Source organism: Fukomys damarensis, unplaced genomic scaffold, assembly GCF_012274545.1.
Source record: "Fukomys damarensis isolate Sample0158 unplaced genomic scaffold, DMR_v1.0_HiC HiC_scaffold_20, whole genome shotgun sequence".
In the NCBI taxonomy this organism is placed as follows: Eukaryota; Metazoa; Chordata; class Mammalia; order Rodentia; family Bathyergidae; genus Fukomys; species Fukomys damarensis.
The window spans coordinates 3,893,043-3,916,195 of record NW_022900932.1 but is presented as its reverse complement, the minus strand read 5'-3'; the positions used below and the strand labels follow the sequence as shown (position 1 = coordinate 3,916,195).

The window sequence follows — 23,153 nt, the reverse complement described above, 5'->3', positions numbered from 1 at the left end:
TTAGTTAGTTCTGATGCAAGATCATTATGAGGTGTATCCTCTTCCAGCTTGCCTGCTTTCCCTCTAGCTGAAAGTCAGGACTAAAGAGAGAATTGCCATTTTTAGAATTCAACAAAACAGGGGGGTCTCCAGATAACTGCTTCACTAAAGACCTTTTGTCTTTGTGCTTCCAAATGCCTCTCCATATTATTTAGGGTTAGTCACATGATTTTCACTCAGCATACCCCAGCCATGCCTTAAAGGGCACATTTATGTAGTGCGCCATACCTGGATCCAAAGAGTGTTATGAAGGAGACCCTGATCCAGGCGTTACCTGGAAACAGGGTCATGTGATCTGATTTCTAAAGTTGGTGAGGAGAGTGAGGCCCGTGGCCCTATTTGTTCCCCTCGTTGTGTCACAAACCAAGGGTGACAGCGCTTTGGCCACAGTGCCTGTGGGAGCTCCGGACCAGCCGCAGGACCTTGTCTGCCTGAGCTGTCCCGTCCAGCCCTCATTTCCTGCCCTGCCAGAGACCAGAGCGCCCCTGCTCCCAGAAGCGATGCACGGTATTTAAATAATCCTACGCCTTTCCCTCTGCAGATTCTTGGTTTCACTGTATTTGCGAACAAGATAGACATGGCCACAGAAAACAGCAAGACGTTCGCTGAGATGACTCCTTTTAGGTCAGTACTTGTACTTTCTCAAGGCGCTTTCCATTTCTCTGGTGCTGTCTCAGTCCCTGACCGACAGCCTGACTGGTGTCAGTCCACGGCCAGGCTCACCTTGGAACGCAGAGGCCTGTGGAGGCTGGAGGGCAGCAACGGCCCCGTCCGCTCTGGTCGGCCTCTGTGTCCTCTCCCAGCTGAGCAGTTCCCCGAGCTGCGGTGCACACCGAGTCCCTGGCCCCCTTCCCGGGCTCCGCGTCCAGGAAAGAGATGCTCTTCCCACCTTGTCCCCTCTGCCGGATCGCTGTCCCGCTCACCTGGCGGTCATTCCCGCAGTCAAAGTGTGTGGGACGCTGGGGCCCTGGCTGAGCGCCGCCCTAGCAAGAGGCAGGCCTCGGACTCCGGCAGTTCTCGGTGAAATCTGATGGCGGCTAAACCCGCTTAGGATTCTACTCTGTCAAGAAATGTGGGCAGGCCCCTCCCTACCAGGGGAACAGAGCTCCCCGAGTCGCCCCAGAAAAGCGAGCAGCCTCGTGGCTGACACTTCACCGCATCGTTTCGTTTCATTTGCTGCTCTCAGTAACACCACGAGGTGCTTATTTTTCTTCTTCTGAGGGTTGAGGAGACTAAGGCTTTCCACGTTTCAACGACTTACCCAAGATGAGGTAGCCGGGCAGTGGCAGAGCTTCCGTTTGAACCCATTTCTATTTCATTCCAAAGTCGGGCTAGGGGATGGGGCCCAGTAGGTCTGGGGTAGGCTCAGGGTCTTGGGGCTCGGCCCCCAGTTTTTGCAGGAGGTCGGTGACACATGACCCTAAAGAAAAACAGTGCCCAAGTCCATAAACCCCACAGCCAAGGTTTGCTTATCTTTTATCAAAAGAGTCAAGGACAAAAGGGACAGATTTAACAAAAATTGAAATATCCACGTCTGCCCAGTCAGTTGGTTCCTATTTAGGTCATTACCTGGAAGCACCAAGACGCTTGTAAGTTATAAGGAGGAAACTAAAACTAACATGGAAAAAGATATTCAAAAATAGGAATTAAAAAAATAAGCATTTAGATTCATGTACGCAATAATGTGAAAAATTATTGAGACAGTTCTTCAAGGTGTTAAAAGTGGATTCTTCCAGCCGGGCGTGGTGACGCACGCCTGTCATCCCAGCACTCGGGAGGCTGAGGCAGGAGGATCGCTGTGAGTTTGAGACCAGCCTGGGCTACATAGTGAGTTCCAGGTCAGTCTCAACTACTAGTGAGACCCCATCTCAAGAAAACCAAAAAAAAAAAAACTGGATTCTTCCTTCTTAAAGGAAAATGAAATTTAAAGTGCATGAACTAATAAAGAAATTTTAATTAGATAAGCTATTATTATTTTCTTTATAGAAAAATATACCACAATTTTTAGAAATATACTTTTCTCAAAGTTCATTTTACTGAATTTGGATCTTTATGTAGCTTTTCAGAAGTACATCAACTTTTGAGTCCTATCTACTTGCGTTTACCACTAAAGCTCAGAAGATAATCAAAAGAATAAACATTTCAGATAGCAAACCTTGCCTAAAACATTCAGAAGACTTTTTCTGATTTAGAAAGTGGTCTAAGGAACTAGAAAATGAAGCCTATCTATGCTCTCAAATTAGATTTAAAGGATTATGCCAATTTGGGTCTATAAAAAAAACTCTTCCTCCAGAATCATCACGATTTCTTTTCCTTTTTAAATCTGCTAATATCGTGATTGAATGTTAAATCGCTTTAGCATTTTAAACCACTGCTGCTTCCTGAGAGATAAGCCCAGCTTGATTATCACTTTATATGTTGATTTGCTAAAGTGATAAGAACAAGGGCCGGGGATTTAGCTCAGTGGTTTCACTGCCTGTCTCGTAAGCAAGGTCCTGAGTTTGATCTGCACTACCCAAAAAATAATAAAATGAAATGATAAGAATGTTTGCACCCATGTTCATGAAAGCCTGGGGCTTTCTTTCCTGGTAATATCTGTGTCTGGTTTCGAACTGTGCTGACAATTATAGAAGGACTTGGGAAGCGCGCCCTCGTTTTAATCTTTTGGAAGCATTTCTACAAAATTGGCAGTATTTCTTCCCTAAATATTTGGTAGAATCATCAATAAATTTGAGCCTGGAGTTGTCTTTGTGGGAAGATTCTTGGCTACAATTCAATTTTAATATGCTATGTATTATAAAATTCTTAATAATATATAATTATTACCATAATGCAGGCTATCTATTTATTCTTGGGGCTACTTTATTAGTTCTGGTCATTCAGACAACTTTTCCAGTTAGTCTAAGTTGGCATTGTATTGTCATGAAGTTATTTAGAATATTCTCTTATTATCTTGTTCGCATACCATAAAATTCAGTTTGAAAGTGCACAGTTCAGTAAATTTCAGGATATTTTCAAAGCTGAACAACCACCCCCACTATGTATGCCTCCCCATAACTGGGGATCAAACTCGGGACCTTGCGCTTGCCAGGCAGCCCTGGTGCCACTGAGCTACATCCCCAGCCCCCGCCACACACACCTTCTTTGAGACAGGGTCTCACTGTGTAGTTCAGGATGTTTTGCTTTGTTTTGTTTTAGTTCAAGATGTTCTTGAACTTACTGTGTAGCTTCAGCTGGCCTTGAACTCAAGGCAGTCCTCCTGCCTCAGCCTCCCAAGTGCTGGGATTATAAGCGTGTGCCACCACGCCCGGCCCCCCAAGCTGTTTCTTTTTTTTTGAGACAGGGTCTCACTATGTAGTTGAGATTGGCCTGGAACTCACTATGTAGCCCAGCTCATCTCAAACTCACATCCTCCTGCCTCAGCCTCCTGAGTGCTGGGATTACAGGCATGCGCCCCAGCTGCCAAACTATTTCTTAATTGTAGCTGCCCAGTATTAAATTCCTATCAGCATTGCACAAGTATTCCAATTTTTCTACATCCTCACCAACACTCATTCTCTGCTTTTGCTTTTATTTTGGGGCTCCTAGTAGATATGAGGTGCTATGTTGTCCTGGCTTTGATTTGCTACTCTCTCTAATGACTAATGATGTGTGGCATCTTCGTGTCTATTTGCCATTTGTGTATCTCTTTGGAGAGATGTTTTTAAGCCCTTTACCCATTTTTAACTGGGATGCTTGTCTTTTTGTTGTTGAGTTATAGGTGTTCTTTATACATTCTGGACCACAAAGCCTTGTCAAATGTAGGACCTGTAAGTATTTTCTTCCATTCTGCAAGTTGTCTTCATTTTATTGATACTTGGAAGCATGAAATTTTTAAATTTTGATGAAATTAAAATTTTTTTCTTTCGTCATCTGTGTTTCTGATGTCTAATCTCTAAGAAACCCATGCCTAAAGTCATGAAGATTCATTCCTATGTTTTCTTCTGAGTTGGCCCTTAGCTCAGTGGTTCTGCTGCCCGCCTCATAAGCACAAGGTCCCGAATTCTCTCTCCCTGTACCAAAATAAAAAAAAAAAAAAAAAAAAAAAAAAAAAAAAATCTAAAACAACTTGTTTTTCCACCATTGGAAAGTGGTAGGGAACCAACTCATTATTTTGAAAATTGAATTGTTAAAGGGAAATAATCTAGATATTTATTATATTTTTTATTTTAAGAAATATTGCTTAGAGTATCCAAAGAGTTGATAGCATGACATTTCAATTTCAACTCACAAAATTATTCCATCCAATAAAGAGAGAAGATATCATGGAATTAGACTACACCCTTAAGGAACACTAGCATATCGTCTGCTAATATCACAGAAAGAGACAGCTAGCCATTGTGTGCCTCTGAAAAGGCATACGGACCACCACCTGCAAAGTACTTTTTCCTTAAAAAACAAGCAAAACACGGGCTGACGATTTAGCTCAGTGGTACCACACCTGCCTTGTAAGCACAAGGTCCTGAGTTTGATCCCTGGTACAGGAATATGAATAAATAAATAAATAGATCAAAACAAAAGTCAAGTCCTGTATCTTGCCAAAATTTACAGGAAATACAAGGAAGAGGGGTATATGGTATATTGCAACACAGTGAGGCAGTCAGCAAAATCTAGAAACTACAGGACTGGTGACCAGGTTTCTTTAACAACAACAAAAAGAACTTGCAAGGAAGGAAAAAAAAATACATAGAGTATAAACCTTTATTTTAAAAGAGATTTAAAATACACAGCAACCAGCCGGGCGTGGTGGTGCACGCCTGTAATCCCAGCACTCGGGAGGCTGAAGCAGGAAGATCGCTGTGAGTTCGAGACCAGCCTGGGCTACATAGTGAGTTCCAGGTCAGCCTTAAATACATAGTGAGACCCTGTCTCAAAAAACCAAAAAAAGAAGAAAAAAAAAAAGATACACAGCAACCAGTGGTTATATATGAACTTTATATGGATATTTTTCCTTTATATATTTTTAGACAGGATCTTGCTAATTTGCCCTTGGCTGGCCTTGAACTTGCAATCGTCCTGCTACTCAGCTTCCTGAATAGCTGGATCTTATTTGGATTCTCATTTGAACAAATTATAAAATATATATTTATAAGCTATTTGGGAAAACTGAAAACCTGAACATTGTTTGGATATATTAAGGTATTGGAAAGAATTTCTGGCAAACATCTTTGTTTTGTCCTTTTTTTTTTTTTTTTTTTTTTTTTTTTTTTTTTTGGTGCCGGAGTTCGAACTCAGGTCCTTGTGCTTGCAAGTCGGGCAGAGAAACCACTGAGCTAAATCCCCAGCCCCTTGGCATACACCTTTTAGAGAGGTAATATAAATATTTATAACCAGCATGATATAACCCCTAGGATTTACTTCAAAATAATCTTGCAACAGGCAGTGATACGTGTGCACATAGTATTGGCCATGAATTAACTGATGGGGATGGGTGACGGGTTCAGAAAGGCAATTTTTCCACCCTTCCTTCTTTTGCGACTCTGTGGAAATTTTCTACTTTAAAAATTAAAATACCAAGGCCCGGTGTGGTGGTGCATGTCTGTAACCCCAGCATTCACGAGGCTGAGGCAGGAGGATCACCATGAATTTCAGGCCAATCTGGGTTACCTAGTGAGTTCAAGGCCAACCTGAATGATGTAGTAAATCCCCATCTCAAAAAACAAAACAAAAAGTCAGGCATTCATGTGTGGTTCCAAGCACACAGCCTCTAACCCTCAAGAAGTTTTAGCTTAAAACTGACCACGCAAAATATGTCTTAACAGATACTCTGGACAGCGATCTGACCGTATCACCAAGAAGAACGTTTATCATGTTAAACAAGTAGTGTTTCCTAGCTAAGAAGCGGGTGGGCAGTAATGCCTGGGAAGAGGTTCTGATCACGACATAAATGTGTTGGGCAATGTCTTGTATGACAAGACCTGAGCACAGACCGTACTTAACTAGTACAATCAGGTGACATTGTTGTCAGCAAAATGAATGGCTCTGGAGACCTCAAAACTACAGGAAAGTACGAATAGAATTGGCCAGCGATTTATACAGAGAGCAGTGAGTAACACTGCACCCTGGAGAGTGTGGGTGTGAAGAGAAGGGAATGCATCAGCCTTTTAGCTCTCAAGCACGTCAGGTGTGCTTTCTGCCCAGGAACCGTTTTCCACAAATCCTTGTCCTTTTTCTTGCCACTGCTGCTAATATGTTGTCTCAGCGGCTTTTGTAACTTGGTTTCTGGTGGTTCCGGCAAGCTGTTGTCTCGGTCGCTCTACGTATCCTTTATTGCATGCCTGTAATTCCAGCTACTCTGGTGGCGAAGGCAGGATGATTCCAAGTTCTAGGCAGCCTGGGCAACTTAGTGAGACGCTGTCTCCAAACCACATAAGCAGGGCTAGCTCCATGTGAGTGCATTCGCCTGACATGCACAATGCCCTGGGTTCAACCCCAGGACTGTGAGAAAAACCAGAGGGGCAGCATCGGGCTTGCCTAGGGCCAAGAGGGAGGAGTGGGGCTCCGCCTCTCCGGGAATGATTCCATTCTCTCATTCCAGGTTCCTGTTCCCTACCTTACCAGATTTCACCATTTTTGGCAAAGTTGTTCTACAATCCATCTCCCTGTCTCTAGTGAGCTCCTTTCTGCTCATATTTCTGGGCAAGAGGATCGCCAGTTTCCATAACTACAGAGTCAATTCCAACCAGGTGAGAGGCCCGCTCTTTCTCCTGTCCTGTGAGTGTGTGCGCTCCCTGAGCCTCCCGCAGCACAAAGGCTGGCTTCTTCCACCAGAGGCCACTGGACAGTGCATTGCCCGTTATCACAAAAGGGTCTTCCAGCAGCAAAGCCACCTGAATGAACTCAAGGGTTTTCCCCTTACAACAGACAGGGTACAGAGAGGCGAGAACATAATCTATGGCATCGTGTTGAGGCAGCAGAGTTCCTCTATTTTTATCTTTCTGGAACATGCTTAGAAGTCAACCACATACTAAGGCATAATAAGAAATGCTGTGAAGGGGCCGGGGGTTTGGCTCAGTGGTTCTGCCGATTGCCTCACAAGCGCAAGGACCCAAGTTCAATCCCTGGTACAAAAAAAGAAAAGAAAAGAACTGCTGTGAAGATCATATAAAATGCCAGGGTATTAATATAGGTAATTAGTTGGCCTCTTTGTCCTTTGGTCTTTGTTCCCCTTCTGTAGGGAAAAATCTCCAATTAGTCTAGGGCTTTCCTTAGAGCTGAAGAGGGAAATAGGTAGACAGGAGTCCTGCTGTGCCTTTTAGGAGAGCACAGGAAGAGGGGAGAAAAGTACAATTGCGATTCTCCCTGCCATGCCGAGGCCTGCTGATTGCGAGAAAGAGTAAAAATGCAAGGGTCTCATTTTGCCGTCTACGTGTGCTCCTTGCAGTCACCACGTGACATGAAGACGAGATTTAATCCAGATCATCACAGTCGCACCCTTTTGTTCTGAGTACATCTCAGCCTGTTGTTTGAAGTGAAGCAAACAGCACCGTTTTCATGCACTAGAAATAAACAGTATATTTTTTAGCTCGAAATCAAAGTCACATCCTTCAGCCAAAAGCAGCCGTTGGATATCTGCGTCTCTTCACAGGATCTGATAGCCATCGGCCTTTGCAATGTCATCAGTTCCTGTTTCAGAACTTCTGTGTTTACTGGTGCTATGGCCAGGACCATAATCCAAGATAAATCTGGAGGAAGACAGCAGGTGTGTTGAAAAAAGAATTTGCTCACTACTATACAGAAACGTATGTCAATGCGTATGTGTGTTTGCAGAGGGGGTTACCTGGGTTTCAGCGTGTTTTAATGTTCTGTGTAATGGGAAGACCTCATACTGACTCCATGCTTGCTTTAATTTTTGTTCAGATTTTATCTTTTTTTGTGTGTTTTTTTTCTTATTATTTCTTCTTCTTTTTTTTTGGTACTGGGGATCGAACTCAGGACCTTGCGCTTGCCAGGCAGGCACAGCCCCACTGGGCTACATCCCTGGCCCTTGTTCAGATTTTACCTTAAAAGTGACTGGCCAGTATGGAACTTGAAATTCATTTCCCATTGGAGTATTGTTGTATGTGAGGTTTCCATATGTTCACCCATAGAAACCCATTTTGCAGGTAGCATAACCAAAGAAAAACAATATTTCAGGTAAACTAGCATCAACTGTTATTTCCCCCCTATGGGAGGGATGTAGCCTCATACCCAGTCTGGGAAAGTAAGAGTATAATTCTGCTCTCCCTGGCATTAACCTGAATGTTTCCCGCCTTCCTCCGAGGCTAGGCTTGGGCAAAGGCCTCTCCTGAGAGGGGTCAGGTGCCCCTCTAGGGGAATCTTGGGAACCTAGGACCATCTCTGCGTGAGAGGAGGGCGTGGGTCAGATTCTCTTCAGGTACTCTGAATTCTCTGAATAACTCAACGTTTAATAAACGAGAAACAATGAGGATAGAGAAGACTAAAGGCAAACTCTACCTAACGGCAGGCGCGAAGTTTTGTTTTTATTTAATTTTTATTATTATAGGTTTGTAATACGTAATAGGTCCATGCAGTATGGAGACAAATGATTGTGAGTTTCGAACTGAAGAGGGCAAGGCCCCTGAAAGGGACCCTGTCTCAGCTCTGCAGGGGACCAGATGTCAGCGTTACCAGAATTGGAGCTGGGATAAACCCAGGGACTGAGCCAGGTGCAGATGTCACAGAAAGACTGGCAGAGGTCGGAGTCAACCCGGGCCTCGAAAGCATAGGGAGAAGGGCCAGCCAGGGTCAGAAACTGATGTGTTAGAAGAACTGAGGCTCAGCTTTAACGGGGGAGGTAGTGTCACAGCCGCAAATGCGAAGTGCAGGATAAGATGAAAGGTAACAGAAGTCAGAAAGATGGTGAGCAGAGGTCTTGAGGAAGACGACATCCTGCCGTTTTATAGGGACCGAGTTTTGTTGTCACGGTGGGGGCTTTTCCACTCCTGCTCGGAAGAGGGCAATGCTACAAGGAAGATGTGGCCGGGTGCAGTGGCGCATGCCTGTGATCCCAACAGTCTGGGAGGCTGAGGCAGGAGGATCACAGCCAGGTTCCCCAGGGAGGCCAGAAAGCTCTTCCCGGAGATCCTGAAACACCCAGTGCAAATCGCTGGCTCAGACAGGATACTTCAGACCAGCCCGGCTCCACCACAGCCGGGCTGCCGCTCAGCCTTCTCTAACCCATGCAGGGGTGATCTCCCCGTTTCTCTGTCTGTGTCTCTCTCTCTCTCTCTCTTTCTCTTGGCTTTTGATTCACTGTGCAAGGGCAGCCTCACTTTTCCGGTTTCCCAGGACTCTGGGAGACAGACTTTCCTGCCACTAAAAGTCACTCATGCTTTTGATCTGGCATTAATGGGAACTGTGTGGATGTGCCCGGATTTCACTCGGTCATTTCCTGGTCTAGAACCCATTTCCCTCCTCTGGTTGCAGCAAAAAGCAAAACCCCGTGGCCCTCCCGGCCGCGGGCTCAGCCTGAGGTGTGGCCGATCCTGCCCAGGGCCGAGGGAGTGTGGTGAGCCCGAGGCCTGCAGCTGGCTGGACTGTCGCCGGCTTCTTCCTGCTGTTCTAGTTCTTACCGCTGTGCTCGGCGGCCCGCCCCGTCCTTGTGCCTTGCTTTCCAAGGACTCGCCTTCTTGCTTTGTTCCCAGGTTCCCAGAATGGTTTAAAATGGATTACAAGAGAGAAATGTGCTGTGCTCTTTTTACAGCGAGAAATGGAGCAGTGGAGAGAGAGCCTAGATTCTGGAGTCTGATGGTCAGGGAGGCTGAAGCCAGATACGACCGCACTTCCTAGGTGTAGGTGACGGAGGGCAAATTTTATTTGCTCTCTGAGGCTCTAGTCCTGAAGGGTGGTTGGAGGACTCACAAGCTCAGTTACCTCTTTCAGGTCCACAGCCTGACAGGTTTGTGGTCGGAGCGTTCTGAGATCCTGCTTGGATATGCCATTGTTTTGATCTATGGTTAGTGTTATCCCTATTGTGGGGGGAATACTGCCTTGTATTATTTTTATCACTAGGGGTTTAAAAAGTAGAACTTGACCTATCAGTAGAGTGTATAATCACTCAAGGCTATGTCCAGAGAGCCTTGGGACCTATGTTTCTTAGCCTTATTTGTCAAATGAGAATCACTGCTTGCAAGATGACACCAAGCCCAGAGTAGCAAGCCCAGCTGGGGCAGGCTCAGAACTGCAGTGTACAGCCTTAGCTTGCGTGGGTGGGTTTTAAAAAATTGTTTCTTTCGTTTTGTGTGAATGTTTGCTGTAGTGCTGGGCTTCCTTCATGCTAAGCAAACTTTCTAACACTGAGCCTCACAGCCCCAGCCCAGGTAACTTTTCTGAACTGCACCAAAGCAGAGAAAAATGAAAGCAAGAGCATTTGGGAAGTGATTGTCCTTGAGTCTTTTAAAATGAAGCAACACTGAACTGTCACATGGGAAGTTATCCAAGTTCCAAATGGGACAGTGAGGGGTGGGATACTTAATTACATGAGAAGTAAAACCCTGGTAAATTCCACCAGGAGTTTTGTGAGAGGAGGGGTGAAAGTTTTGAAGGAATGTGAGTCGTATCTTAGGAGACTTCAGCTGCATAGCACAGAGCTGTGGCAGTAAGGATTCAGACACCCAGGAAAGTCCGGAACTTTTCAGAGCGCATTCATGCATCCATTCAACAGATATTTACTGAGGACCTACTATGTGTTTAGCACACTGATAAGACCTGAAAATGTCAGCTCAACAAAAATGCAGGTAGGCCGAACCCAGCTCCTTTTAAGAAGAAATGGCCTGCTCCTCACCAGGCAGAAGTTCTCGGTGCGGATGGGGCCACGTTTGTTCCTGATGGTTTCTCCCCAACCGGCTCTGTCTCCTCAGTTTGCATCTCTGGTAGGCGCGGGCGTGATGCTGCTCCTGATGGTGAAGGTGGGAAGCTTCTTCTACGAACTGCCTAACGTAAGTAGAACTGGTCGTGTGACTAAGTCAAGGACCCAAGCTGGGTGTGCTCAGGCACACCTGTAACCCCTGCACTCTGGGAGGCTGAGGCAGGAGAATCACAAGTTTGACCCCAGCTTGGGCAACTTAGCAAAAACCCTGTCTCGACACAAAACTTTTTAGAAAGGCCAGGGATGTAGCTCAGTGTGAAAGTGTGAAGGCCCTGGGTTCAGTCCCCAGTACCCTACACACACACACACACACACACACACACACACACACACACACACAAAACCCAAATCCCTGGGGTGCATCTTGGTGGCACATCTCTGAGGAAAATTACATTCTATGTGTCCCTGGTAGTTGCTCTAACATACATCTTGTCCTTTTCCTTTAAAATAATGACATCTATGTCACAGGTTGAGAGTTAACATATATATGTCTATGTTGTCATCTGCTGCTTGGTCTGCGGACTTCAGTTTGGGAGCTCGGACTGGGAGGGTAAGGCGCAGAATCACCAGGCAGACTCCGGGGAGGTTTCTGGAACGGTCCACTTTATTTAGGAAATGTGCAGGCTTATGTAGGGACAACCATGGGGGAGAAGCGTGGGAGGAGCATTTATCTTATTGGCTAGACATATGGTGGGGTGATTTTCTTGGGCGAGGCAAAGGAGTCACAGACTAGGGGCGGAGGTATAGCCTGTTAGGCTCAGCATCTACGCACCTAGGTGAGTTAGCTCAGCCTTAGCAAGGTCTCCGACCTTGCTCAGGAGACAGGAGTGCGGCGCACCTGACCCAGCCAGGCTTGAACTTCACCCATGTGTCTACATATAGGATATATATATAACAAGGTAGTGTCAGGCTAATAGTAAGCACCCAAGAAACATTATTCTTAACCTGAGGGCATGGTGGTGCACACCCCTAATCCCAGCACTTGAGAGGCTGAGGCAGGAGGATCACCGTAAGCTCACTTAAGGCCAGCCTGGACTACACGGTGAGCCGGAGGCCAGCCTGAACTACATAGCAAAAGACCCTGTACAGTAAGTAAGCTGTAACGTAAACTTGATAAGAGTTCCATGAAAAATGACTGAAGTAGGCTCCAGGCACCAGACCTCGCCACCCCCGTTGTGTTGGACACGCCCTGACACGTGTGGGTTTGAGGGAGGTCCTGCCCGCCCCCCCATGTTTAAAGTCACCTGCCCCTTGGTTAGTCCCCAGCACTAGACGGCAGGTCTGAGGATGGAGTTTTAACTCCGCGTCCACTAGGGTGGCTCTCAGCAGGAGTTGCCATTTCTTCCCTGTGAGTGAGACTGAGAGGCCTGGTGTGTTAATGACAGCACCATCGATAGGCTCTCAGTTATTATCTTGATAGATCCGTGCTCGGTGACCATTGCTTCTTTTACGTCTTCCTCATGTTCCCATGAGCTATTACGGTAATGGACCGAGGGAGGTGGGAGGTTTCTTTCCTGCTGGGACATCTTGGTCGCGCTAGAGGACAGCTTCTCCCGGAGTTGGAGAGTTGGAAACGCTGTCCCCATCTCCCTCCCGCCTCCGCCAGGGGAATCACAGGCCTCCCTGCAGTAGGACCCCGTTAGCTCTGCCCTTGCGATTCAGGGATCTTGGAGCCCAGGCACGGACCTACAGCCACACGGAGGGATCGATGCGCACATGTGTAGCGCACAGCTGTTCTCTGATTCCTAGCAGAGCTCATTGCCAGAACTCAGCTTGTACGACTTGTAGTAACCTTAAGAGTCTACTTGAAGAAAGCCACTCGCTTTGTTTTTTTGGTACCGGGCATCAAACTCGGGGCCTTGTGCTTGCGAGGCAGGCAGCGGCACCACTGAGCCAGATCCCCGGTCTGAAAGTCACTCACTTTGAAGAGTTATTTTTTTCTATCCAGCTATGGGAAGCACTACTCAAAACTGCCAAAAAATGCAAACTGTCAGACTTCACCGAAAGGTAGCGATAAAGGCAGGTCGCACTCCTTCACTGTGAAGATGGAGGGGACAGAACAGCCGGTGCCTCTGGCCAGCTTTTTTATGTCACAGGATCACCGCAGCATCTACTTGGTGGGTTTCTGGATGGCTGGATGTGAATACAGTGTGATGGGTGGAATTTCTGAATTATTGTAACCATGAGGGTCTGTGACTACTAAACTATGAATGACTTCTTCCTTCTGCAAAAGACTCGTTTCTGGGTAGATAGCTCGTTGAGAACTCGTATGGGGGGCATTAGTGAGGCACCCTTAGCCAGGATCTCAGCCGTCAGCAAAGCACCAGCCCCAAATTTGAAAAACAACACAAAATACTATGTGCAATGTTGTTCTAATTTTGTGTGAAAAAAGTATATAGAACACATCAAACTACTCTTGTTCCGTTTGCTGCCTTGTGTGCGCCCTGTTGCTCCTGCTGTGCACGCCTGTTTGTCTTCCCGCCCTGGAGTCTGCTGACCGCGGACTGAAGCGTCTATGGACGAACAAACCCCTTCCCTTCTAACTTCAGGCCTCAGGAGTTTGTCTCAGTGGGAGAACGGGTGACTAACGCAGAGATGTGGCAGCAGAGCCGCGGGGTCCTCGCTCTGACATCACCAGGCCGCGTGGCTCCAAAGCCTCCGAGCCGCTTGTGGGAAGGGGAGACCAGGTCGGGAGAGGCTGGCTGCACCGTGCGAGCTGGAGATTCTGGTCAGAGCGCAGAGGCCCAGAAAGCCAGGGAAGACCGGCTCGGGGGACTTCGGCGCTGGCTGCTGGACTCAGACGATGTGTGTTATGGCTCGGCAGAATGTTTGTCTGCGTTTTGCTCATGTCCAGAGACTGCCTGAGACCGAGATTAGGGGCGGCGGACTGATTCATTTTACAGAAGACCTTTCAAGGCAGTCGAATACTGAGGCAGTGGCATGGCTACTGCTGGGGGCTTTTACCCAGATCTATTGTGGAGAATCAAGAGCAAAGAGACCAGAAGGATGATTTGAAATGTTTTGAGTTGGGTCAGAAAGGAAGCACCAGTAAAGCTGTGGACTCAAAGATGGAGAAGAGCAGATCTTGATTGCTGAGAAGGACCAGGAGAACAGAAAAGATCTCCCGAGGGTGTCACAGGAAGCAGCACTTCACCCTTTGCAGCCTCCAATTTGCAAAAGTGAAGGACTTTGCTTTGAGGAGGAAGCCCCAGAGCACTACGTTCGGAGTGGTGGCGGCCTAGGGAAGCTGTTCATCAGAATTGGATTCAGTGCTCAGCAATCCAGGCACTCAACCCCTACAGCCGAGAGAGAGGGAAGGCGGCTGCTACGGCTCCAGCTGGCAGCAGACCTCGGCATCATCCGTGTGGCGCTGGTTTTAGGCGCATGCAGAATGCGAGAGTTGTGGGAGAGGAAGGCTTCTGCCCAGATTTCAGAAGGCCTGGAAGGCCTGCAGGGTGCCCGAGAGGGCAGTGTGTGAAGCTGTGAGTTAGAGGCGCCAGGAGCATGGGCGTCTGAGGAAAACTGCAAGGGGGACGCAGAGCCGGCCCAAGAGAGAAGCCGGGAGCTACGACCACCTAAAGTGCCTCAGGGGCGGAGCCACCCAAGCCCTTTGGAGCTCACAGCTCGCCACAGATTCCTGGGGATGCTGGAAATGGAAGTATGGGGTTTAATGTTTCCCCTGCTGGAGTTTGGACTTACGTTGGTCCGTTGGTCCCGTTCCTTCGCACTCCCCTATTTGTACCTTTTGGAATGGTAATGTCTGTCTTGTGCCACTGAATGTTGGAAGTGTTTAGCTTTCTTGTCATTTGTACAGGGACATGCAGCTAAGTGTCTGCCTTGCGTCTCTGAGGAGCCTTAGGACTTGCACTTCTTAGCAATGCTGCAACTGTTAGGACTGTGGCGACTCTTAGGGATGGACCAAATGCCTTTTGTGTGAAGGAAGGCACGTGAGTCTTTGGGGGGCCAGGGGTGGAATGTTATGGTTGGGTCAAGATGTCCCCCCAAAGCCTCGTGTGGTCAGAGGCTGGATCTAGAGTGCATGAAGCTGAAATTGATTCTTGATGCAGTGCTAGGCTCAAGGACACTAGGATTGAGGGTGTGAGTGCTGCCCACCCTAAGTATCTGGTTAAGAGATAAAAGGGGCAGGGAGCCGCTGTTCACTCTCTCATTACCTTCGCTGCCTTGTGTGTGCCGAGTTCTTTCTGATCTGCCAGGCCTGTTTGTTGGCCCTGGAGTCGGCTGATTATGGACTGAAACCTCTATGAACTAACTATAAGCCAAATAAACTCCTTTCCCTCAAAAATAAAAAATAAAAAAATAAAGCACATGCCAAACTCCTAAGAATGGCCTTCTCTTTGATGATGGAAATTACATGGAGTATAAATTTTTTATAAACAATGAGTGTATTTTACCTCAATATTCAGAAAGGTAAAAAAATTCTTGTGTATTGCTTTATGAAAAGGTTTGTTTCCTCTCAGTAATCTCTGTCTCAAGTCAAAATATCCTACAAAAAAAACCCCTATGAACTTGAGTTTCTCTTCCCTCCCACCACATCGTTCTGGAAATTGTTGAAAGACTGGAGATTCTTGGGCTGGCTATTTAGCTCAGTGGCGTTGCTGCCGACCTTGTAAACACAAGAACCTGAGTTCGATCCCTGGTACTGGGAGAAAAAAAGAGTGGAGGTGCTTGGCTGGAGAGAATGGCGCAGTGGAAACAAAGTGATTTTTACTGACTTCATCCTTTCCGTGTCCTCCTTTCTGACCTGCTGTGTCCCAAGCTAGGCCCAGCCATGCCTGATGGTAGTATCGTTCTAATGCCCAGGGAAAGAGTACAGAGGAGAGGACAGCTGAAAGGGCTGGGAAATGCTCAACAATGCGGAGGCCTCAGGAACCCAAGGAAAGGTTCCTTAGGTTTGATTCTACTTTGAGACCTAGATAACTTTTGTTTGTTGGTTGGTTGGTTTGTTTTTTTGAGACAGGGTCTCACCATGTAGTTGAGACTGACTGACCTGGAACTCACTATGTAGCCCAGGCTGGTCTCGAACTCACAGCGATCCTCCTGCCTCAGCCTCCTGAGTGCTGGGATTACAGGTGTGTCCCACCAGGCTGGCTACCCAGATAATTTTTATAGCATTATGAGTATACATCTAAATTTCCCAATAGTTAAGAAACATTCTTCCTATTAGAAAAGTAGACAGGTCCATTGTCAATACCTTGGGGAATTCACAACAAATTAAAAAATGTCCCCCATAATTACAAATACACTATTAGTAAGTAACATTTTGTATTTATCCGGCCAACACTATTTTTTCTATCAGTGGTACCACTTTGCATATTTGTAACTTCACTCCGTAAAATTTTATTTAATACAGAGCATGATATGCCAAATTTTCTATGGGGAAACATGCCAGCATTTTTTGATATGCTGCCAAATGACTTTTCCAAAAGGGCCGTGTCCTTTCATATGCGTAGCCGTGTATATTGGGTCTTATCGATGTCTTTAATTTGCTGATTTAACTTCCAAAAACATGATCGCCTTGGTGAAGCAGCTATAGCATAGCATAATTAAACTTGAACGAAAGCCCAACTGGAAGTAATTTAGAGTTTCTGTGAGCAGAAGTGTTTATCATCCCATCTGATACTGATTTCCAGACAAGGAGAGTAACGGATTGGTCACACAAACTGGACACGGCCACCCAGATGAGGTGCCCAGAGTGGCGACAGGGAACCAGGGAGGGTGCCTTTTCTTCCTCTCACCACCCTTGGCATCAGAAGGGGGCTGTCTCAGCTTTACTGGGTGGATCCAGCCCAACTTGGCCTGGGCCTGACCTTGCCTGGGGTGTTGGGCAGATTATGGAGGGGGTTCACAGAAGTGTGGAGCTTATTTATTTGACCAAACCGCGAGTTGGAACATGCTGTCGTGTTCATATGAAATATCGACATAAAATATCTCCGAGCGGGCAAGGCTGACTTTTGTGGTTCCTCTGTGAGAATTTGGGAGTTTTATCCTAAAGGGAAAATGAAGAGTTTACCTTTCCTCGCAGGCCGTGTTGGCTGCTATTATTCTGAGTAATGTCATCCCTTACCTGGAAGCCATTTACAACCTCCCCAGCCTGTGGAGGCAGGACCAGTATGACTGTGTGAGTACCGCCCCAGGCACTGGGACACGAGGGAAAGGGAGGGAGAAAAAGCACAAGCCAGAGACTGGTCAGGCAGGGAAAACACCAGCAACTCTGATGCCTGGTCCTCTAGTTTTATTTATTTACTTTTGGTACCAGGGATCGAACTTGGGACCTTGCGCTTGTGAGGCAGGTGGCCACCTATTTCTGTTTTTTCAAGGAGAGTCAAAGCTGGTACATGGGAACATGGAGACCTCCTTTGGACTACGCAAAATGAAACTGAGTGATACAGCTCCTTACAGATCCTAGCAAAAGGGGCTCATCGTCCACTGCACATTAGAATGACTTTCAATTCAGTTCACGTAAATATCTTCCAGGATAAAAGACACAGATCCTTTCTTAAAACTTTTGTTGTTTTTGCATCAGTGTCTTGCCTTGTCATTCAGGCTGGCCTTGAACTCACTAGGTAGCCTTGAGCTTGCACTGATCCTCCTGCCTCAGCCTCCTGAGTGCTGGGATCACAGGTGTGCGCCATCACACCTGGCAAGAGACACAAATCTTAATAAGGGAAGGAGGGGGATCTTGCCAGGTGGAGTGACAGCTGGGGTACTGTCCTCCCCAGAACAAAAATCAAAGGAGAAAGGGAAAATAGCCGGAAATAAAATCTGAGGGATGTACTGTGATGGGAGAAGGAGCCAGCAGAGGCGGGGAAATAGGAAAGGGGCGCTTTGTGCCCTGGGGGGGTGCAGTTCAGGGCGCGGTCTGAGCTCCCGGATTGCAGCCCACTCGCCTGGACACAGCCAGCAAGCCAGGGGCTGGGGAAGGAAACATCTCAGGGAGCTTCTGCCTGTTCTCCTGGGACGAGGAAGGCTAAGGTCGCCCGCCGAGAGTGACGCAGAAGGCGGTCGTGTAGGGCCTTGCAACAGATGTGAAGGATTCGCAGAAACTATTGTCGTTCTCGACTCCCACCATCTGGCGAGTGTGCGTGGGAGGGAGGTGCAGATGCGGGCCGGGGCTGGCTCTGTCTGTGACAACCAGGGACACCAAAAAGACTGCTGGGCAGCCTCATGTGTGACGGCACCGGGCCACCTGGCTGTGGGACTTGTCTCTAAATCCAGGTGTAGAGGACGAGTAGGGGGAAGGGGAGGCGGTGCTGCTAGGTTCTCCATCCTGCGAGTTTCCGTGGCCATCGTTTTCCGCTGACGCTTTTCCACAAGGTTGCCTGGATGGTGACATTCACATCCACGATCTTCCTGGGACTGGACATGGGACTGCTTGTCTCGCTGCTTTTCTCTTTCTTCATCATCACCGTCCGTTCGCACAGGTACTCTGCCTGGGGTGGGAGGTCGGCTGCGGCAAGGTGAGCGCCCCCCCACGAACGGCAAGGGCATTTATTTCCTTCCAGGACGGAAATTACCCGCCTGGGTCAGATCCCCAATACCAACATCTACAAGAGCATCACGGACTACCGGGAGGTAAGAGGCTCTCTCCGCCCCACTGCCCCGGAAAGGGATGGGGTACGCCGGGCCTGGCACTTCATTTTTCCGCAAACCCCTCTGCTGTGGTCAGCCGTCCGTTCTCAGAGGAGGAGGAAGTGAGCCACGGGGGAGAGGCAGGGTCTTAGGTAGCTGGACCTTAAACACTGCAGAAAGAGGTGAGTTCTAGTGGACTTAAGGACAGAAGAGCCAAGATAAAGAGAGGAGAACTATAAGGCAAACAAACAAAAAAAAAAGCAGGGGTCAAAATGGAAGGAAAAGAATCTCCTGGTTCTTGCCTCTAACAGGGAGAGAAGCAGATGTATTATTCTTACTTCATTTAAGAACTGAGAGGGCCAGGGATTTAGCTCAGTAGTTCTGCTGCCTGCCTTGCAAGTGCAAGGTCCCGAGTTCTATCCCTGGTACCAAAAAACAAACAAAAAAACTGAGAGTCAAGCATGGGAGTGGACAGCTATAATTGCAGCACTCAGAGGCTGAGGCAGGAGGATCGCAAATACCAGTCCCCTTAGAGCAACTTAGCAAGACCCAGTCTCAAAATAAAAAAACAGGCTGGGGATGTATCTCAGTGCAAAGACCTTGGGTTCAGTCCTCCATACTTGAAGAAGAAAAAGAAGAAGAGAGAGAGAGAGAGAGAGAAAGGATGGAGGACTTTACATTCTGTCTTGCAGTTTACAAATATTCCTGGGGTGAAAATCTTCCAGTGCTGCAACGCCATTACATTCATAAATGTGCACTACCTGAAGCACAGGCTGCTGAGGGAGGTAAGCTGTCCCCCTGCCTCCCTCCAGGCTCGCTGCCTGCCTGCGCCTTCCGGTCCACACCAGGCCCCTGCTGTCTTTCAGCTCGGCATGGTGACGGTGCCCCTCCAGGAGGAAGAGCTGTTCGGCCTGTTTAATCAAAGCCACACCAGCCTCCAGGAGGAGAAGATCTGCAAGTGCTTCTGCGACTGCGAAGACCTGGAGCCGCCACCCAGGGTCAGAAAGCCCCTCCTGCCCCGGGTGTGGATTCCGCCCCGCAGTTCATTCACTCAGAGCTTCAGGCGTGGTTGGTTTTTTCCGGTACTGGGGATTGAACCCAGGCCCTCTGTGCTAAGCTATTTCCTCAGCCCTTCTTTTATTCTGAGACAGGGTCTTGCTAAATTGCCCAGATTGGGCTCAAGCTTGCGATCCTCCCATCTCGGTCTCCCAGAGGGCTGCGGTTACAGCTGCACACCAAACTCGCTCTTCTGCTAATGGCTTTTTTAAAAAATTGGAAATCAAAGATCTCCACCCAGTTCCCCTTTGAGGTTCGGGTTCTGATATGAACGGTCGGCAGAAGGATGACGAAGAGCAGTTGGCCTGTGGAGGGAACTACCTCTCTGTACCTATTTCCCTGGCTTTTAGCTTCCTAGCTTTAGCTTTCTGAAAACGAGTGCCTTGGAGATTGTTTTCTGACGCCAACTTGGGCAGGGTCAAAGTCGCGTCTGACGTCTGCCCGCAACCCAGGATGTGACGGTGGTGGAGGAGAAGGCGGGAGTCAGCGGGGATCACCACAGGCTGCAGCTGAAGGTTACTGCCGTGGATGAGATTACAAAGTGTTCCATAGTTCCAACCTGGACTGGGCCTAAATAGCCCTTCTGTCCAGGCAAGACTGCTCACGTCTAGCTTTAGGGCCTGGCCGCGATAGACCAGTGTGTATCCTACACCCTCGTGAGTAGCACCATCTACACCCGTCCACACACGTGTGCACGCAGCCCGCCTGTCCCCTGCCACACAGGGACGTGCAGAACTCCACGCGGAATCAACACTTTCCTGGTTTTCAGTTTGCAGCTACCCTGTGCTGAGCACTGTGGAGAATGTTTGCAGGACACCAGCGAATACACTTGAGTGTCAGATTGTCCCGTATCTATGGAGCTCTGCTGTGTGCCCAGATCTGTGGCATTATGCAAGGATAAAGGATGTCTTAAAGCTTAATCTTATTTTTAATTGACAGCAATTGCATATATATATATATATATATATATATATATATATATATGAATGATGCAGTAATCCTAATGAACATTTCCATCATCTCAAATACTTACCTTTGTAGTAAGAACATTTAAAAACCTCTCTCTTTTTGGAGGGGTACAGGGGAATCGAACTCGGGTCCTTGTGCTTGTGAGGCAGGCAGCAGAACCCCTGAGCTAATTCCCCCGCCCCTAAAAACCTCTCTTTGAGCTATTTTGAAATATGCAATACCGTACAGTCATCCTGCTCTGCAACAGAGCACTCGAACTTTCTCTTCCCATCAGACTGCCTCTTCCTTCCCCTCCCACCCACCCTCATCCCCTCTCTCTACTTCTGTGAGTTCGACTTTTTTAAATTCCATGTGTACGTGAGACCATATGGTATTTGTCTCTCCGCGCCTGGCCAAGCTAACATAATTCCTCTGGGTGCCTCCATGTTGCCACGGATGTCAGAAATCCCTGCTCCTAAAGGTCGACTAGAATTCCGCTGTGTGTCTGGACCTCATTGTTTAATCCCCTCGTCTGCGGATGGGTGCTTAGGTTGTTTCTGTGTCTTGGCTACTGTGAATAACCATCGTCCCACGGCGAGTGCAAGAGAACACACGTGTCTTCAGCACAGATTTCAATTTTGTCGTATAAGTACCCAGGAGTGGGATTTCTGGATCATAGGGTAATTCTGTTTTTTTTTTTCTTAGTAGCCCCATACTGTTTTCCAAAATAGCTATACTAATTTACAGTACCAACTACAGTCTAGAAGGGTTCTTTTCCCCTACACTTGTTATCTTTCATCTTTCTTGATAGTAGCCAGTCTAAATGTATGAGATGAAATCTCACCGTGGTCCTAATAGGCATTTCTCTGATGATTAGAGATGTTTAGCATTTTCTCTGTATGTCTACTGCCCATTTATATATTGTCTCTCAAAGAATGCCTATTCAAGTCCTTTGTCCATTTATAAAAATATTATTTTCTTGTTATTAAGTCTTTTGAGTTCCTCGTACATTTTTGTTTGTTTGTTTGTTTTTGAGACAGGGTCTCAGTGTGTAGTTGAGATTGCCCTGGAACTCACTATGTAGCCCAGGCTGGTCTCAAACTCACAGCGATCCTCCTGCCTCAGCCTCCTGAGTGCTGTGATTACAGGCGTGCGCCACCACGCCACCACACCTGGCTCCTTGTACGTTTTTGATGTTAGCCCCATATTTAATGCATGATTTGGGGCTACTTTCTCCCCTTCTGTGGGTTGCCTTTTTATCTGTTTCCTTCCCTTTACTATTTCCTTTGCTGTTGCCTTTTTACCTAGTATTTCCTTTGCTATACTGTTCAGTTTGATGCAATTCCATTTGGCTATTTTTTTTTCTTTTGTTGTTTGTGTTTTACAGGGCATAAAAAGAGAAAAAAATTTAAGAGGCTGTTTTCAGGAAGTTCCTTTTTTCCCACTGTGGTTAAAATTTATATATGATAAAATATACCACTCTAACCATTTTTGGGTTCACTGGTGTTAAGTATATGTGAGTACATTATTCGACAGTTGCCAGCACAATTCACGTGTAGCACGTTTTCATCTTATAACACTGGAACACTGCATCTATTAACCAAAGACTCATTTCCCCTCCTCTGAGCCCCTGGAATCCACCGTTCTATTTCCTGTCTGTATGAATCTGACTGTTCTAGCTGCCTCATATAAGTGAAGTCAGGTAGCACTTGTCTTTTTGAGACTGGCTGATTTTACTCATAATCATATCCTAAAGTTCATTTAGGTAGTTCATAGGTAGGGAGCCAGGATTTAGCTCAGTGGTGCTGCCGCCTGCCTCGCAAGAGAACCTGAGTTCAATTTCCAGTACCAAAAAAAATGGTTTTTCATGGAAGATCTTGAACATATACAAAAGTAGAGACAAGTCTAACAGGCATCTCTGTCCCATCATTAGCTTTTAAGATTTATCATTTCTTTTCTTTCTTTCTTTCTTTCTTTTTTTTTTTTTTGTGGCATTAGGAATCAAATTCAGGACCTTGCACTTGCCAGGTAGGCGCAGTGTCACTGACCTAAATCCCCAGCCCAAGATTTATCATTTCTGTTTTTGGTTTTTGAGACAGAATCTCAGGATATGGGTCAGGCTGGCCTCAAACGTGTGGCAGTCCTCCTGCCTCAGCCTCTTGAGTGCTGGGATGACAGGCGTGCACCACCATGCTCAGCCTTCTCTGGTATTCGGATGTATCATATAATTCCCCCAAATAAGACTTAACTAGAAAAGAAGCCCTGGCATGATTTTTCAGGATGCACAGTATAGGACTTACCCTGTAGGAGCCAGCCTACGAGCTCAGACCGGACCAAGGGGTGATGAGGATGAAAAGGAAAGAGACGCAGAATCAGGTTAAAATGTGGAGGGCCAGGGGACTCTTGCCTCCCTTCGACAGCCCCGAGTGACTGGTGCACATCGGCTTCATTCACTCCGATGCGGGTCCGGGCGATTAGAGTTCCACAGGACCCGTCTGTCTCTCACCCTCCGTGGTTCCTGTCCGAGTAAACAACAGGATCTCAGCTGTTTTCACTTTTCTTGTAACACACACACACACACACACACACACACACACACACACACACACAC

At 47.2% G+C, this 23,153-nt stretch overlaps 1 protein-coding gene across 6 annotated transcripts in view; it reads left to right on the top strand.

Moving 5' to 3' along the window:
- Slc26a8 (solute carrier family 26 member 8) overlaps positions 1-23,153 on the top strand; it is a 64,062-nt gene that overhangs the window by 30,305 nt on the left and 10,604 nt on the right. For 3 of the 6 annotated variants that reach the window (XM_010605351.2, XM_010605350.2, XM_010605354.1), the window contains 9 exons: positions 581-663; positions 6,617-6,764; positions 7,667-7,780; positions 10,941-11,018; positions 16,992-17,087; positions 18,284-18,390; positions 18,472-18,541; positions 19,231-19,323; positions 19,405-19,536. In XM_010605351.2, the coding sequence (XP_010603653.1) occupies positions 581-663; positions 6,617-6,764; positions 7,667-7,780; positions 10,941-11,018; positions 16,992-17,087; positions 18,284-18,390; positions 18,472-18,541; positions 19,231-19,323; positions 19,405-19,536 (921 nt within the window). The remainder of the gene's footprint in view (positions 1-580; positions 664-6,616; positions 6,765-7,666; positions 7,781-10,940; positions 11,019-16,991; positions 17,088-18,283; positions 18,391-18,471; positions 18,542-19,230; positions 19,324-19,404; positions 19,537-23,153) is intronic. The other 3 variants (XM_010605352.2, XM_019204721.1, XM_010605355.2) reach the window with 3 other exon arrangements.